The 19796-nt window shown below is 33.1% G+C and overlaps 1 protein-coding gene across 5 annotated transcripts in view; it reads left to right on the forward strand.

The window, feature by feature from the left end:
- Window positions 1-19796, forward strand: part of Nprl2 (Nitrogen permease regulator-like 2) — a 93052-nt gene that overhangs the window by 23468 nt on the left and 49788 nt on the right. For 2 of the 5 annotated variants that reach the window (XM_085815367.1, XM_085815368.1), the window contains exons 2-3: window positions 4522-4613; window positions 16850-17018. In XM_085815367.1, coding sequence (XP_085671493.1) covers window positions 4522-4613; window positions 16850-17018 — 261 coding nt within the window. Of the gene's footprint in view, window positions 1-4521; window positions 4614-11734; window positions 11797-16849; window positions 17019-19796 lie in introns of those variants that run through there. The other 3 variants (XR_015040749.1, XM_085815366.1, XR_015040748.1) reach the window with 3 other exon arrangements.

Below are 19796 nucleotides of genomic sequence, written 5' to 3' on the forward strand. Positions count from 1 at the left end.
GTAAATTTCAAATAATCTAATAAATGCAACAAAGAATTTAAAAAATGTGAAAAACAAAAGTTTTCAAACAAGCAAAATCCCATTTAAAAAAAAATTAATGGAATTTAAAGAAAAATGAACAAAAACAGTAGAGGAATTCAGTAAACTTCAATGCTACTTTGTCAGGGGAAGGAACATTGAAATCTCTCATCTGTAAAAATTCTTGCTTATTCTGTATCCAGAATTAGCCGATGAACCATTTCAATGTATTTTAATTATAATAGTTCACCCAAAATTCTGGTCCTTTCCCAAAGGAAGGAAAAACAAAGTAAATTCTAATTAGAATAATTAGAGTAACCTTAAATAAAGAGGATTCTACTGTATTAAAAGAGTAGAAAACTAAAGTGAAAAAACAAAATACTTCAGTGAAAAACTTTTAAATCAAAATGTTTACCTTTAGACAGATAATCCAATGAATAAAGTTGTGAATGAATTTATAAAACATAATTGAAAAAACGTAATTAGAACACACAAGAAGTAATTAAGGACTTTGAGAATTGTCATTAAACATTAGTCTAAACCATGAGATGCAAAACAGTTGGAACGTACATTTTTGCCATTTTGGCTTCATTGGCAAAACTAAAAATCTTGATGAGAAAATAATCGCTCAAAAGACTAAATCTGGTATGAAATATGTAATTTGGAAACCAAAAGAAAAACTTTTAAATATTTCAATGAAAATTTATTTTTATTTTTTAGTCAAAGAAAAGGTTTGCATATTAACTGAATGGGTACTTTTCCGTTTTGCCGACGCAAGCGATAAAGTTGCTAATAATGGTACGACTGATGCCAAGTGGAATGTCCTCACTGGTAACCTTTTACTTCTCATTTTCAAAACATGTCACAGCCATTTCTTATCAGATTGATTGTTTCTTTCACTACTGGCATACAATTACATAGACATTTTACCATATAGTTCAATTTTATGCCCTAAGGCCATTCGTGGTAATTAAGTCAATTAGGATGCAGTCACACCGTTCACCCATTCCTAGTAATTAAGTCAATTAGGATGCAATCACACTGCTCACCCAAAAATCCCTGCTTTTCTTTAATGTTTTGGTTTTAACATTTTCAAATTCTTTGTTGCATTTATTTTTTGTTGGCATTTTTTTACCTGAGCTTGCATTTAGACACAGTCAACTTTATGTTGCCTTTTCAAGAGTTCGTGAAAGAACAGATGTAAAATTAAAAATAGTTGATGGTCCTCTGGAAGGCAAGCTTAAAAATGATGGAAAGATCTACACAAAAAATGTTGTGTACAAAGAGATCTCTGACATGTGAATTAAAATTTTATTATTTTAATCACCTCTATTTATTGAGCTAGCGGTGGCTCTTAAGAAATGTACCGTCAGTGGTTTCCTTCATTGCACTCTGCTTTAAGCAATTAAGCAAATAGAAAAGGGAAAACCCCATGGGGCAGTAAGCAAAGGGGCGCCCTCGCCACCTGCTCTGGGTAATTCAGTTTAAATTAGCAGACACCTTTGCACAAATCATTTTAATTAAAATTTATAATATCTAAAACAGCGGTCATTTTGTATGACTGCCGAGCTTTCTAGTATATATATATATTTGAGATATGTTTGATTTTCCTCCAATTGTTAATACTCGAAGAAGTGAATTTAATGCAATTAAAATTTAAGAATGCATCCATGCTTTATAAGAAATGTTAATTGCATGATCTTTTTTATGAATTTTTTTACTTTTTTAGCGCTTCTATTTTTTATCATTGAACCAAGAATATGTAAATACTCTGTAATACCAGCTTCAAAATTTTATAGAACATAGCTCATTTTAATTAGTGTCATGTATCAGTATGTTGTACATGAATTTGTGTTTACGTGGTTGAGTGTTTCATGGTTGTACTTAACGTAATGGAGATTCCTGAGGTATCCATATCTATATGTAATTAATACATTTTTGTTTTATGGAATATGGCTCTATGTTTTATTATATGCTGTCAATGATATTGAAATACTTTATATTCAGCACTAACAATCTCAAAATTTTATACAGTCAAAAGTCGTTAATTCGGACACCCATAATCTGGAATGATCTATAATCCGAACCTCAAAGCTAAACACTTTCTGCGCATGCGCTGCGTTGGCACATGCGCACAGGCATTTTATGCGTGTGCGTAAGACCTTGACTACTGCGCATATGCATGTGCGCTAGTGCAGAATACGTTTTCGCCTGCATGTTTAATGTATAACGGACGGTGTAAGCTAAAATTATCTAATTATCTATTTCAGTTAATGTTAATGATTGCGTTGTTCCTTAATCTTCGAATTGGATCCCGCTTATTATTTTTTGCAGACTGTAAGAACAATTTTATAAAAGTAAACTTGAACTTTTGATTATGTCAAATAGAATTTCCGATGCTGGAACTTCCAAAGGATCTACAAAACGAAAGTATGTTTCGATGTCCAACAAACAAAAAGTGGAATTGCTGCAAAAAATGGATAAAGACATGAAGAATGTGACAGAGAGGTTAGTGAAAACGAAAAAATTTCGATTGACAAGTTAGTCGGTATTCTCGGCACAGCAATGAACAGGACTTGAACAGCGGAACTTTGTAACTGAACAAGAAATTATGTCTGTTTATAAAATTAAAGAGAAAGTATTATCACATGAAACGAAGCAACTTAAACAACTTACATTGAAAGAAATGTTTAATAAAGTAAACAAATAAATATTAAGCTTCTTTTTTTTTTTTTTTTTTTTTTTTTTTTTTTTGTAAATTTTGATACCCTTTAGATCATAATTGTTTTTTATTTCATAAATTACGGTTTCATATTTTTAATTTTAGAATTTCTGCATGCCATCTTACGAGATTTAAACTGATGATCTATAATCCGGAAAAATCGATTATCCGGAATCGCCGAAGTCCCGACGAGTCCGGATTAACGACTTTTGACTGTATATGATTCATTGTGAGTAATGTTATGTACGTCATTATTATTTGCTGCCGGTGATAATGAAATACTTGATATTCAGCGCTAACAGTATGAAGATTTTATATAGGATTCATTGTGATGAATGTCAGCTCACCGCACTCTCACCTTCCAGTGAGTCTGCAGAGACAAGGTGTCTCATTTTATTAATCTCAAGGGTCCACATTTTCATGATGAAACAGTTCTGAAGAGCCATTATGAGCGAGGCCCCTAATGGGATTCCGTGATAAGCTCTGTTAAGAGCAGGATAAATTCCGTCTGAACACCAGAATATGCAACTAAAGCATCATGTATATCATTACACAGCCATGCATTATGCACATTAAGTGAATTATGGGCAAAAATTTCGCTATCAAACTGTACAGGTTGCACTATAGTGCAATATCCCGGCATGACGTGCGCGGATCGATCATGTATGTCATTATTATGTGCTGTTGGTGATATTAAAATGCAACATTAACAGTCTCAAAATATTATGTGTGATTCATTATGATTAATGTCATATATGTCGTTATTATTTACTGTTGGTGATATTGAAATACTTGGTATTCAGCACTAATGGTCTGAAAATTTTATATACGATTCATTGTGATGAATGTCATGTTTTATACATCAGGAATCTCCATATAATGTATTGTTTAATACATTGAACAAACTTATTAATTTAAGAGAAATTTGTTTCATTATCTGATAATTTTCCCCATTTATCTTTGTTCCTTTTTGGGGGAGGGGCATGCATCGTTCTTTGTACAGTACAAAGACCGTAATCCAGACTCATCGGGACTTCGGCAATTCCAGATTGGGTTTTTTTCCGGATTATAGATCATCAATTTAAATCTGGTAAGATGGCATGCAGAAATTATACAATTAAAAATATGAAACTGTAATTTATGAAATAAAGAGCAATTATGATCTAAAGGGTATAAAATTTTACAAAAAAGAAGCTTAATATTTATTTGTTTACTTTATTAAACATTTCTTTTAACACACGCATGCGTAAAGCATACGTTATGCGCATGCGTAAAGTTTGTGGCTTTGAAGTCTGGATTATAGATTATTCCGGATAATGGATGTCCAGATTACAGACTTTGTATATTAGTAGTTTCTAGGAATTTTTTGTAATACATACTCAAGGCTGTTCCTGGCGGGGCTGCAGCGCATAAAAGTACGCAAGCAGCCGAACCCTCACGATACCATGCCTATATTAAATTCCTTGTAAGTACTTGTCATATGTAAGCACTTTTTGTACAATTTCTCATATGTAAGTACTTAGTGAGTATGAAATAAAAAATTTATTAATCATTGAGCCTTTTTTTTTTTAATATTTGGGAGTTGCAATCTTAGGAAAGTACGCCTCAGCCAATGGCCGAGGAACAGCCCTGTATATACTTAAATTAGAGGGGGTGAATATGGGAAATAAATTTTCAAAGTTCGGTTATACCTTACTTGTAATGTTGGTATCAGGTTAGAGTATTTTTTATTGTAATTCAAACATACTATTTCGCTTCAAAGATTTAATGTGTTATTTCAGGTTCCAAACAATTATGTTTCAAAAGAACTGTTTGATTGTTATGTGTGTTATATCATTCCAAAAGAAGAATTACAAAGGAATATTATAACAGTGTAAGTATGCTTATTAATTTTATTATATATTTATATACATTATTTTTCTCCATTAAATTACTTGATTAAAATAATGGTGTGGGATATATCTTTTGCATAGTATGCAGCAAGGTTTTGATCTGCTGTGAAAATCCTCATGTGTTATGTAAGTAAGTTTGTCAGTTATTTAAACCAATATTGGTCCACCAGCAGCCAAGCAGTGAAATTGATGAACACTGATAGTTCAGTTTGAGGTTCAAATCCCAAGAATGGTCTGGCTGCATGTACATTTTCATGGTTTTCTCCATGTGTAACATGTATACAAGCCATTTTCCCTTAGAAAGTACTCCATGAAGTCACCCCTTCCCTTAGGCAGATAGCCCTCAAGTGATTTGATATTATTAGATAAACTTCATTCAGAAACCTCGAACTAATGTTGAAGTTTGCTCATAATATTTATATGAATAAAGATCTATAGTAATACAGAAAATTGTTACCTTATTGAGATAGCTGAGTTATTAAGTTCTTGTATATCAGTGGCTCAATGGTAAAGTTGCTGAATGGTGGCAGTTCTCAAATCCTGGTAGACATTGGCTGCATGAGAGTTTTTATGGTTTTTCACATGTGTGATACTTATACAAGCTAGTTTTCCTGGAAAATTTTTCCATAAAGCCATCTTTTCCTCTAGGCAGATAGCCCTCAAGTTCCTTTACCTTAATCAATTAACCTAACCAAACCTGACCGTATTGAAGATATGACATATTGTGATTAACTCGTCCCAACATATTTCCTGAATGGCTGGTGGTTTGAGCCAAGTTGGATCCCAGTGAATGAACTGGTTGTATTTATGTTTACATAGCTTTCCTGATGTGTGATGTGAATATGAGCCAGTGTCTCTTAAAAAAATCATTCACAAAGGTGTTCCTCATTTGGCTTATTGCTTTTGTGTATTTTGCATTAACAAACTGTAATGTTCATCTGTAATAAATCCTATAAAAATTAATATAAATACTTTGCAGTTTTTGATAAATTATATTTTTATTCAGGTGAGGTTGAAGTAAAAAGTACTTGATACATGAAAACTTCATGAAAGAATAAAGTAAAAGACCTAAGATATAGCTCTGTTGATAGTAATTTATTTATCCTAAATATGATTTTTGTGTGTTTTTTTTTTTTTTTTTTTTTTTTTTTCCACTTCAACAAATTAATCATAGGACTCTTAAGTTCAAGAAATTTTTCGTGGCGTAATGGTAAATTTCGTATAAAAGAAATTGACTTATGTAACACATAGGAAGCAAAACTAACGATACTTACATATTAACCCATCGACCATGAAACTATCGCCAAACAGCTTGACTTAGCACTGGTTACAGATAATGATGATATGACAACACATTTATAACATCTGCAGTAAATCTAATTAATTATTGATCAGTTAAATTTTTGCTTTTATGAATAAGGATGTAAATTAGCTATTACTGTATTTTTTCTAACATTAAAAGAAAAGTGATTAAATTTGAGATTTGTGTTTTACAGAATAGCAAGCAGTGGATTATTCTCAAAGTTATGGGATCCTACCTTCACAAAAAGTGTGTACAGTGAAAAGTCTTTAATCCGGACTCGTCGCAACTTCGGCGATTCCGTATTATCGGTTTTTCGGATTATAGGTCATCGATTTAAATCTGGAAAGATGGCATGAAGAAATTATAAAATTAAAAATATGAAACTGTAATTTATGAAATAAAGAGCAATTGTGATCTAAAAGGTATCAGAATTTACAAAAAAAAAAAAAAAAAAAAAAAAAAAAGTTTAATATTTATTTGTTTACTTTATTAAACATTTCTTTTAACGCGTGCATGCGTAAAGCATACGTTACGCATAGTCGAAATTAGAAAATTGCAACCAGAAAACTATTTGATGTGTATTTGTGATATTTATAATGACGAGGAATTTGATTTAAATCATATCAAAGACGGAGTACATCGAGATGAAATACTACATTTAGTAAGGAATCATAAGCCGAATAAAATAAAAACATCTGCCCTGAAGATAAGGATAGTGCTGACAGATTAACTTCCAGTTCATTGCACACTGCAACGTCCCTCCCCCCGGCAGAGCAGCGTGAAATTGATAAACATATTTCGGAATGATTAGAGAATCAAACGCTATGCCTTTATCCATTTTTTTCAGCAATTCCACATTTTGTTTGATGGACATCGAAACATGCTTTCGCTTTGTAGATCCTTTGGTAGCTCCAGAATTGGAAATTCTTTTTGACATAATCGAAAGTTCAAGCTTAATTTTATAAAATTGCTCTAACAGTCTGCAAAAAATAATCCAATTAGAAGATTAAGGAACAACGCAATCTGCAACATTAACTGAAATAGATAATTTTACCGTAGCTTATACCGTCCGTTATACAATAAATGCGCATGCGTAAATGTATTATGCCCTGCGTAAACACATATGCACATGCATAAAGGTATTATGTGCATGCATAAACACATTATGCGTTTACGCATGCGCATAAAGTTTGTAGCTTTGAGGTCCAGATTATAGATCATTCCGGATTACAGATGTCCGGATTAAAGACTTTTGACTGTATTAAGGAACGTGATATGGTCAGCTGAATATGGCCAAGAAAACAGTAATAGATTAAAGGAAACTACTTGGAGGAATTTTTGTACCTATAGCATTCTGAACAGAGCTACCAGTAAAATTTGTGGTCTCAAATAGCAGAAATCAACAAAAATCTTTTTACAAAGAGCAGAAATGAAGTGAGTTGAATACTGATTGTTTATTAACCCATTAACCGCCAAAACTACAAGGAATGTTTCTTTTCACATGAAAATAATAACAAATATTAAATTAAGCATTTATAACATAAATTTACATTGAAAATAAAAAAAAAAAATGCTATAGAAAAAGCGAGTGTCGCATTCGCGCAACGTCAGCGGAATAAGACTACGGATGTTTAGTGAGTAGGATTGTACTCATGTGATGCTTCTTTTGAGTGGAGTGCAGGATTACTTTTTAGCTGTACAGTCAAAAGTCGTTAATCCGGACTCGTCGGGACTTCCGGATTATAGATCATCAGTTTAAATCGCGTAAGATGGCATGCAGAAATTCTAAAATTAAAAATATGAAACCGTAATTTATGAAATAAAGAACAATTATGATCTAAAGGGTATCAAAATTTACAAAAAAAAAAAAAAAAGCTTAATATTTATTTGTTTACTTTATTAAACATTTCTTTCAATGTAAGTTGTTTCGTTTTATGTGATAATACTTTCTCTTTAATTCTATAAACAGACATAATTTTTTGTTCACTTACAAAGTTCCGCTGTTCAAGTCCCGTTAATTGCTGTGCCGAGAATACCGACTAACTTGTCAATCGAAATTTTTTCGTTTTCACTAACCTCTCTGTCACATTCTTCATGTCTTTATCCATTTTTTGCAGCAATTCTACTTTTTGTTTGATGGGCTTCGAAACATACCTTCGTTTTGTACGATCCTTTGGGAGCTCCAGAATAAAAAATTCTATTTGACATAATCGAAAGTTCAAGTTTACTTTTTTAGTACTGCTCTTACAGTCTGCAAAAAATAATAAGCCGGATCCAATTCGAAAATTAAGGAACAACGCAATCATCAACATTAACTGATATAGATAATTAGATAATTTTAGCTTACACCATCCGTTATACATAAAACGCGCACGTGAAAACGTATTCTGTGCTTGCGCTCACGCAAATGCGCAGTCGTAAGAGGTCTTACGCGCACACATGAACGCCTATGCGCATGTGTCAACGCGAAGCATGCGCAGAAAGTTTTTAGCTTTGAGGTCCGGATTATAGATCATTCCGAATTATGGGTGTCCGAATTAACGACTTTTGACTGTATAACGTTTTATAAATCTACAAATCACTTAACTTGTAATTAATTTAATATTGAAATATACATTTTATTTCTTTTACAAATACAGATTATTTCATGTGAAAAATTCAAGCATGAAAAGCTTAATTACAATCATCATGTAAAGCTACATTACATACTTTGCATCTATAAACAGTCTGGCTATGGTACTCTTTACAACAAAGTCTTTTGTTATCAACGGACTTTAGAATAAAATGTCTACCACCTCCATGCAATGGTTTTTGCATGCTGAATTTACTAGGTCTTCCTGTTGCTGATCTATTTCTGGCTAATTCTACAGTCTCAATAGGAGTTTGCAAAAGGAATAATGCATTCTCGCATCTGAAATCTAAAAGAGACTTTATATTTCCAGTAGTAAAAAGTGGTGATATTTAGTAAGTTTAGATACGGTCTCACCTCATATAATTTATCAGTATTGTCAAATGCAAATTCTGCTTCATATACCTGTACTGCAAACGTGATATCAATTCTCGTGCAACAGGATTAGAAATGTCGTTATCAAAAGACCAATACTTTTTTCTTGAGGTAAAGAATGATATCCTATAAGCAATAATAATCCAATATTTTTTTTTTTTTTTTTTTTTTTTTTTTTTTTTGCTGAGCGTATATAATTGTTTGTTCAACGAGAAGAGAGTAAATGTCTAAACCAAAAAGAAAATCGAAAATCTGTGCACTAGTTTTACCTTGTGTTTTGTCTTTTATAATTTATCTTCTATCTCTTTCTTCATGTTCTTCCTGAGACATAACTAACAGTTCCTTTTTTTATCCACTTCATGATTTCAGTCTTCTGCTTTTTAAACATTTTAGTATGACTATAACTGCTTTTAGAAGGCTGAAACTTACTTCTTACGTGAATTTCAACTTCCCCAGCAGTATCATTTGGTAAAATATCATTATTATTATTTAAAACATTGCCATTCCTTTTTTCTTCGTCACTAGCCACTACAGTTTCTGGGGGAACAACAACAATATCAGTTTCATTCTGGTCGTTATTAACATTATCATCATCTGTTTCTTCATCAAAAAATCTTTGAAGGGCTTCTTCTAATGTAAGATACCTCATTCTAGGCATTTTTAAACAACCAGAACATCGAAAGGAATGAGTAGAAAAGGAGATTGACTACCCGTTTCCTGCTGACGTTACGTCAACGCAACACCTGTTTTCCCTTCCATCCCAACACATATATAAACATCTGACTGATGTAATGTTCTGATAAACGGTGACCTTGACTAAAAATAGATCACTCAGAAAGACTGCGATTCTTTCGTTAAATATTTTCAGCAAAATACCCGGCTGAAAATTTTGCTTAAATTTTGCTTAAAGTATGAGATTAATTATTATGAACAAAATGATTGTTGTAGGCAAATATTTTTTTACAGAAATAATCTTCATAATATTCCCTACACAAAATTATCTGCTGCTAAAAAATATCTTAGGTATTTATATTTATATACGCATTTATTTTGACCGTTGCGTCAATGCAACACCAGCGGCTAATGGGTTAAATAAACAAGTCTGTCAGTTCCTTCAGAATTCTGCAGGAACATTTGGCACTACTTCAGTGAGATCTCTGCCAACTTTTATGGTCAACAAGATAAGATGTAAATACCAAAATAACTTGAAAAATTGTGGCACTGCATTTGCGATGCAGGAAAGGTGTCAACAAACAACCAACAGAAACAGCTATGTTTTTTTATGTGATCTGTTTAGCAGTCAAGATCTGATGCTCAGGGTTTCAACTTCTACACCCAGCCGAAACAGGAGCAGCTGAGAACAAGAATTTTCTATTGGCAAACATTGCCATTATTATCTTACTAAGTAGACAAGAAGCAAATGATTCACAGTGATTTAAATGGTGTCACAAAACAGACATATCCTTAAACAAGCAGCAGCTACAATACCACCACAAAATGCCACTGCAGAACTTTGGAAGAAAATACAGTACAAAGTCCGAAATCTGGACTCGTTGGGACTTCAGCGATTTTTGATTTTTCTGGATATTAGATCATCTGTTTAAATCTAGTAAGATGACATGTAGAAATTATAAAATTAAAAATATGAAATCATGATTTATGAAATAATGAAGTATTTATGATCTAAAGGGTATCAAAATTTACAAAAAATGCTTACTGTTTATTTGTTTACTTTATTAAACGTTACTTTAATGTAAATAGACATTAATCTAAATTGTTTTAAGTTGCTTCGTTTTTTGTGCTAATACTTTTTCTTTAGTTCTATAGACAGATATAATTTCTTGTTCAGTTACAAAATTCCACTAGGTCCTGTAGCTCTTGTGTCAAGAATTCCAACTAATTTGTCAATCTAAATTTTTTTGTTTTCAATAACCTCTCTATCACCTTCTTTCTTACCAGTAGTGGTGGTATTTTATAGATCTAGACCTATACTACAGATTTCGCTGTCCGTTAATTGATTGTGATTGAAGCATTACCATCGCAATGGAAAACTTCTGTTATATCTTCATTTGTTACAGCCTTTATATTTCTTTACAAAATCCATTAATTGAAAAATTTCACCTCTGGTTTGCGATATCCTAAAGCCTTCAAATTTGAAGCTATCATCTTCATCATCCTCACTATGAAATATGGTAGCTAGCCATAAATTATGCCAAGCACTTTTTAAAGCAGGGTTTCTTAAACTTTTTTCAGTTGCGACCCCTTTTTATCATTGAGATTTTTTTGCAACCCTCAGGACCCCATAATATTTACAAAAACTTTGTGGGATCCCATAAGTATTGCTCAAATCTGACACACACATGAGTGAAACTGTCAATTTTTTCACTTGTACTGTAATATACTATTTCAATTTTTGGTCATTAATTTCTCATTTTAAGACACAGAATAATGTGAAAATTTTAAATAAGTAACAGACGAAATGACAGTGTCACGTGCAAAGTAAGGAAAATGAATGTTTAGATTACAAAAAGAATGCATTAAAACTTTTTTTTTTTTTTTTTTTTTCTGTATTGTCTTTATCTATTTTTAGATACATTGTGTAAAAATATTTGGTAATTGTAAAATTATTATAATACTTCTTCAATGGCCAGACAGCCCAGGACGGGCCCTTGCCTTGAATTGAATTCCAAGCTCTTCTATCCCTGGCCATGGACATCTAATTGGTTATTTTTAAAATTCTTAAGTCTGTTTCCAAACAGTTGAGCCACCTAAGTTTATATCTTCCTCTTTTTCAGGTGCCAAATGGTCTGGCCGAGAAGATCTTGTTAGTTACTCAATTTTCATCCATTCTGCACAGGTGTCCTGCCCATTTAATTCTCTGGATCCTTATATATTTTACTATATCTATTTATAAAAGATTTATAGAGTTCAGAGTTAGTTCTTCTCCGGATATTGTTACATTTTATGCCACCAAAAATACTTCTCAAAATTTTTCTTTCAAAGACGGAAATGATACTTTTAGCTTTTTCCGTCATTGCCAGGTATCTTTTTGCCTCTGTTACAAGGAAGCATTCATTATCAAACCAATCCCTTGGTTTAGGTTTTTCCATATATCCCAGTGTGTTGTCAGCTGAGCATATGATCGAGTCTTTGAGCAAACTCATTTTATTTTCCACGGTTTCCTTGACTTGTCTTGAATGGAAAGAGAGTAACAGCATGCGAGAGCGCGCTTTTACTCTGTATCAGATAAAAGAAGGTCTGGAACAACAAAAGGAAAATATGAAGAATCGAGATGGTAAAATGGGATATTTCACTTAGCCGCCATCAGTCGGCGAAGAAAGATGAAATGAATGAAAATAGACCAGCAATGTTAAAAAAAAGTAGGATCAGTAAGGTAGTAGGTACTTCAAATAATTAACAAAATGTTAGGTTAGAATATCCGAAGGATATTTGTGTTTTGCTCTAAGAAAAGGTGAGCATCGCAAAGAGCTGATACAGCTGTTTGGATGTAATAGTACAGAAAGGAAAAAATTTGTTGCAAGTTTTTTGATATAATTTTGTATAGTATCAATTTGAAGATCTCTGTGAATATATAAATTTGGGATGAACCAGGGTGCATTAATAATTTCACGAAGGGTTTTATTTTGAATAACTTGGATCTTTTTTAAGTGGGTTTTAGCGGCGTGTCCCCATACCGGATTGGCATAAAGTAAAGTAGGTCTAAGGATGGACTTTTATAAAATAATCTTATTGTTGATAGTCAGATTATTATGTCTGCCGAGGAGAGAACATGTAGTAGCTATTGAGATATCGAATTTCCTGACAGTTTCGTGTAAATGTTGCCAAAAAGTGAGTTTTTTCTCAAGTGTAACTCCGAGATACTGCACTTGATCCGTCCACTGAATTTCGTCGTCAAAGAAGATGGGATTAGGCAGAAGGAAGTTTGTTTGTCCTTTTCTGAAAATAATGGCTTTGGTTTTGTCAGTGTTAACGGAAGTTCTCCACAGCATCATCCAGTTTTCAAGAAGCTACAAATAGTTTTGTAGAAAAATTTGTATAGTAATGATGGTTGAAGCTTGAGATAGGATAGTGGTATTGTTGGCAAATAAGGCGATAGTAATGTGAGATTCTTTTGGAATGTCTTGAGTATAAATATTGTAAAGAAAAGGAGAGAGAACAGAGCCTTGAGGAACACCTGCAGTAATATTTCTAGTTGTTGAGAGGGTGTTTCCAACTTTGACAGCAAAAGTGCGATTTCTGACGTAAGAGACAATAAGTCAAATAAAGTGGTTCGGAAAATTGAGCTGAATTAGTTTGAATATAAGTCCGTGGTGCCACACTCTGTCAAAGGCTTTGGCAATATCTAAGAAAATTGCGCTGGTAGGAAATTTGCAATTGAATCCATCAGTAATGTAATTGATAATGCGGAGAAGCTGTTGATTGGTGCTGTGCAGATGTCTGAATCCAAATTGTTCATCAGGAGTATAAGAGCTAGCAGGCATGATTCGATTAATATAAAACAGAATAATTTTTTCAGCAATTTTAGAAATTTGACAAAGTAAACTGATAGGCCGATAATTTTGAGGAAAAGTAGAACTTTGATGAGGCCTTTGATGAACTTTGATTAGGGAAGACAACAACAACTGCATGTTTCCATACTTTTGGAAAGTAAGAGAGCTTGATAACTGAGTTAATTATTTTAGTTAAGCATGTAATTGCATTAATTGGAAGATGCTTGAATGCTTTGGAAGAAATGCCATCACATCCAGCAGCTTTTTTAGTTTTTAAAGAGCTAATAAAATCCACAACAATTCTCGGAGAAGCAAGGTGAAATTAGGTGGTCCAGGGCTATTAAGGAAAGAATATACTGTGCTACTGACTTAATATACTGTACTGCTGGTGATGTGATCGTTATCTTATGGGGAAACATTGGGAGTAAAGGTATCTTCAAGAATGTTAGTGAAAGTATTGGCTTTATCTTCATCAGAATGAAGTGGCAGAATCTGCTTGAAAGGCTTTTTGAATTTACGAGCAATGTCATAGAGGGAATTGTTTTCAGTAGCAAGAGTGTTTAAGAAGTTGCTCCATCGTTGAGATTTAAATTCCCTGATATCTTTTTTAATGGTCCTTTGAAGAGCGTTTAAGTGAGCTTTAAATCTTGGGTCTCTAGTAGATTGCCATAATTTCCGGATGCGATTTTTATATTTAATATTTTGCCTGATGTTATTCGGAAGAGGAAGAAAAGGATGATTACTGATGAATTTATTGGTAGCAGAATTTAAAGCTTGTTCAACACTGTTGGTAAAATTTTGAATTTCCATGTCTAGGGCTTCTTTACTGCTAATGCAAGGATTTCCTGGTATAGTTTCTGTCAGAATTTGAAAATATTTATTCCAGTTAGTAATTCCAATGCTGCGACCTAATGCAGGAAAGAAGCAGTTGATATTAATTTGAAGCAAGATAGGATTATGATCAGAAAATAAAGCAGGAACAACAGAAGTTTGACTATTGTAACTGAGGTTATTTGAAAGGAAAAAGTAAAGGATGGAGGAGCTATGGTAACCAAAATGTGTTGGTTCAATTAGGAGCATGTATAACATAATTTTTATCCTGGATCAAATTGAAAATTTCAGTACCTTTTCTATTGCTTGCACCAGGATTCCAACATTGATATTTCGCATTAAAATCGCCACCTACAAGAGAGGGATAATTAGAGTCCAAAAGATGTTCAATTTCAGCTATAAATGGTCTATGATTTAATGGAATATAAATATTGGAGATAATGAATTTGTTAGATTCAATTTCAATTTCAATAGAATTACTCTCAAAAGAAGTAGATTGGTTTTGTTTAAGTTGATGCTGTATACTCCTTTTAACGAAAGTAATAATTCCACCTCCTTGCCCTGTAGTTCTGTCGGATCTGAAAGTACGAGAATAACGTAAGTAGCATAATTTGCATAAAGTACGTTTTTTGCAGGTTGTGAGTAAGACTCTTGTATTAACAGAACATCCAGTTCTAATTCAAGAATAAGATCACCCAATTCATCCTATTTGTTATTTAAGCCATTTGCATTCCAGGAAATGATTTTAAAGCTTCTCATATTGATGTTTTTAGGCATATTAAATGTAACTGCAGGCTTTATCAATGATGTTAACTATGATGCTGATTTTGTCAATAACAGATTTTTGTTTTTCCATTTATTTTAGGTTATTGTAGTCCATATAGTTTTTAAAAATCCAAGATTGAAAATTTCTGAGAGCGAATCATATGCTTCTTGGGGTTCAGCTATATGCGCATTTTGACCAGTTCGGCCATGTTTTTAGATCTTAGTTCTCCAGTGGTTATAATAAATTAAAGAAATATTAAAACTGCTAAAATTTTTGGTGACCCAAAGTTTAAGAAGCCCTGTTTTAAAGTATCTGAAAGCGCAACCTCTCACGATCTTGTGATGCTCTACGTAACAGATTTTATGCTAAAATATTTCAAAAATTCTTGAATAGGCTTGCCATTATTCAAGAAATGTAACATAAATTCTAAAAATACTACTTTAAATTTGCATTTGAGCTTGCACACTATTCCAATATCCATATCCTGAATGATGGACGTAGAGTTTGAAGGAAAGAATAATACAGATACATTATCTTTCACTAAAGTGAAATACGAGTCTAACAGTTTTATCTACAATCAGGACAATTTTTCCGACATTAGGTAAACCAAATTCTAAATTAAGTTCTAAATTTTTGCCACCACTTAATTTTGGGTCCCAGTGCTTTCCCTAAATTAAAAAAATTTTATCATCCCTCAATTTTGTTCTTCTCTAAATTCCAAAAATGTTGTCTTCCCTAAATTCTACCGCCCGATGCGGCCATACGAGCTCTGGCACCGGATCTGGGTTTATGTGAATAAAAAAATCAGTTATTCTCAATTCAAATAGCACTAAATGTAATCTTTTGGCCTATGAGTATCATTGACAAAATTTTTTTAGCATCTGGAAAGAAATTTTTGTTAATTGTTTCTTCGTCAACATTTAGCGCAACTTAAATCTGTAATCATCGTCAAGCGTTATATCAACATAAAAGGTTTCCATACTCTTTGTTATGTGTTCATAAATATGTGATAATGAAACAAAGCATAATAAGTAATGATTCACCAGGTTGGCATCAAGGTTATTAAATATTAGTGGTTGTAAAATCTATGATGTTTCTATGTAGAATGTTTCAGTTTGAGATGTATGCCAAGCAGATAGGCAGCTGTGGAGCAAAATTATTGATCACAAAAATTTATGATAAAATGATTATTTTCTTCAATAACAAGGTATTTTATTTAGTGTTGAAGTGAAATTAAGAATTGGTAGTCTCCACATGTTTTATTATGGGGAAAAAATCAAATGCACTTTCGTAAAACATAAAAAAATAATTCCTAAAAAATTATTTTTATTCATGGCTTTAAGTTTGGATTTGAGATCATTTGGGATATTGGATGTTCGGATCTCGGACTTTGCACTGTATCTTATATCTATCATGATAAGTTTCAAACTGTTTATAATTAAGCACAAATCCTTCTTTATATTCCTTTTGATATTTTGTCTGCTGTCAAATGTACTGTACTGAAAAATGTTGGAATTCATGTTTCATCATGTATAGATAGTATGGCATGCTTTATTACATTTTGTAGTGTTATTGAAGTCTTACACTTAATGATTGTTCACAATTTTTTTCATTTCTAACAGAGAAGTCCGTGTGTAGTTTCAGCATATGATAAATATTATTTAATTTAACATTTTGCGGTTATTTGTTTTCATTTTGTGTATATGTTATTTTGCATTAAAGAAAAAAATTGTATAATCAGAGAACATGATCACTGTTTTGCTAAACTTTTTTTTCTTTTTTTAAATTTCTTTCTCTTTCAGAAATACGAGGGAAGGTAAAATAATTGGCTACCCGATACATATTGAAAACACAAAATATCCTCGAAATCGATTGATTTTCAATTTGTGCTTTGTGTGCGATTCCTCAAAAAGAACTATGCAGTATGAACCTATTGTTCGAAAATTAGCTAATTATTTAGTTAAACTAGAAGTAAGTTAATTTTAGTGTACCTATATATTATATATACACTTACCGAAAAGAAGCCGTAAAAAATGTGAATTTATTTATATCATTCTTTTGTTTTCCATTTTACTAGTGATGAAATGTAGATTTTCAGAAACTAAACATTGTACTTTCTGATTATCCTCCCAACTTCGAAAAAAGTCACCACTGGCAGCTAATTTTTCACCAAGCTGAGATGCAAAAGACAACTGCCATTTTCAAAAATCACAATGCTCTAAGACTCGCATAAAACAGCAACCAGTTAACAAGATTGAAAATGCAATAAACATCTGTAAATACAGCACTTACCTTTTTCTGTCTAGAACAATCTGTTTTAATTCAATGAATATCAGAGAACTGCAGAAAATCGGCATCACAGACAACTTGTTATTGAGGATGCTGTTATTCTCCTTGTGTGTGTGCAATGATTGGTTTTTGTTTAAAGGAAATCAGAAAATTGCGCAAATTTGTCATACCACACACACTTCCTGTGGACACAGCGATGTGTTTTCACTTAAAAAGCATCAGAGAATTGCACAAATTTGGATTCATAAATTTCAATCACTTGCAAAGTATAACTTTAAAAAATAAAAATTTTTGTATTCTCTAACTGTTTGGCAAAATGCCATATTTCTGAAGAAATGCAATGCCTTCTTTTTCATCAGCATGCGGACTCCATAGACCTATTGCAATTTCTTACAAGGGGAAAAAATGCATTTAACACAACATATAATTAATGGGCACCAACTTTGCAGGTTGAAAACACCACCTGTCTGCTGTCTGCACACACATACCTGGGTTGCCATATAAATATATTTTGCCACCATTATGGGTTGTCTATTTTAGCGACATTATTTTCAGGGTTGGGCACATACCAAAAAATTTAGGAAGTGAATTGAACTTATTACTTGTTTTTGTTGAAATCGTGTCCTGTGTTTAATTAAAACGGCAATTTATATCAGTGGAATTTTTATGTATTTCTTACTAAATTAACTATATTCATAGTAAATTGACCCTAGATCTGATAATAAATGGAAGGTTAAGTAAACCAAATATGTTCATTTCCCATGATTAAGTTATTTCACATTGTTTAGCTCTGTAAAGAGGTGTGGCTGTCTAAGAAAATAAATAAGAAACAATGGAGAAATTGTCAACAACTTTCATTCCTTAGTTAGAATCCTTGGAGGAATGTATTCATAGCTACATGATAGTGTACAGACTTGGATATGTCTTGCTTCAAACAAGGGTAGGTTGAAAGCAAATTCAACCCTTAAAAGATTATGAGAGGTTTAAGAGTGATTATTTAAAGACTTTGTAAAGTGAATTTGTGAATGTTATTTGCAATTATGATTTTGAAAATGAGTTACATAGGAGTATATTAAGATCATATATAAATAATACGGTTCAAAAATCCTATAATGTGTCAGCATGCTAACAGGTGATGTTCACCAAGTTAAGAATTTTTTTATTTTACAGTCAAGAGAGTATGAACAATAAATTTGATGTGATATATGAAGATAGTGTTCTTTTTGAAGGCATAGGATTGTTTAATTGTGTTGGTTTATGTGTGTTTTTTTAATCGATCTGCCACTCACAATATTTACGAACCTTTAAAATCCAAGACATTAAAATTTTCAAAAATACACTCTTAAACAAACAAAAAAAAAAAAAAAATTGACGTTTCAAGAAGATATAAAGCAAATGGGACACAAATTGATCTGCATACAGGTTTCGACGGAGTTTTAAAGGTTATAACCCCGTTAAAATACACTCTTAGACTTATGACGCACCGAGAAGATATAAAGCAAATTGGACACAAATTGATATGCATACAGGTTTCGACGAAAAATGCACAATTTTACACTTTGGCTGCAAATGAATGAACGGTTGTCGCTACAGCGCATCTGATCTACGCGACTGGCAGGATATTTAAGAGGAGAAATTAGAAGTCCAGGTCATAAATTCTTCATGAATTTTATTCCATGTACTGGTATTGGACAGTAACTATGCCTTGCATACAGATGTGCGAACGATATACGCAGATGTCAGAATTTGAGAGAGAGGTCGTGTAGGTGTGATGAAAGAAGCCGGTTGGTCTTATCGGCGAATAACTCGACATTTGAGCAGGAGCAATGCCACTATTAGACGATGTTGTCAGGAATGGGTGAACCATGGCTGCACACAGCGTCAAGAAGGAAGCGGTTGGCCTAGAAAAACAACAGAACCTGAAGACTGAGTAATCGTCAGAGTGGCACTCACAGCCCCAGATGCATCATTATCATCGATTGTACGTGCAACTAGTGCTTCAGTGACCGCAAGGCTCATTCATAGACGGCTCACAGAAAGGGGGCTGAGCTCACAACGCCCCTTGCACCGACTACCATTGACCTCTGTACAACGTCAAGCCCGTTTGCTGTGGTGTCGGGCTCATTCGCACTGGAATGTCACTGACTGGAGTAGAAATGATGAGTCCCGCTTTGAACTGAGCCCCGATGACCAGCGAAGGCGAGTCTGGAGACACCCCGGACAGTGCTGCGATACCAACCTGACTGTCTTCCGGCAGACAGGCCAACAACCAGGAGTGATCGTCTGGGGTGCCATTTCATTTCATAGTAGGACCCCTGTGGTTGTCATCCGTCGCAACCTTAGAGCACAGTGGTACGTCGACGAAGTTCTAAGGCCCGTTGTGTTGCCCTTCACGTCACGCCACCCTAGGCTTACATTTCAGCAAGATAATGCCCACTCCACATGTTTCTACTGCTCTCC

This window comes from Stegodyphus dumicola, chromosome 4 (assembly GCF_044657685.1).
Source record: "Stegodyphus dumicola isolate Sdum_Otavi_A_Nest chromosome 4, ASM4465768v1".
In the NCBI taxonomy this organism is placed as follows: Eukaryota; Metazoa; Arthropoda; class Arachnida; order Araneae; family Eresidae; genus Stegodyphus; species Stegodyphus dumicola.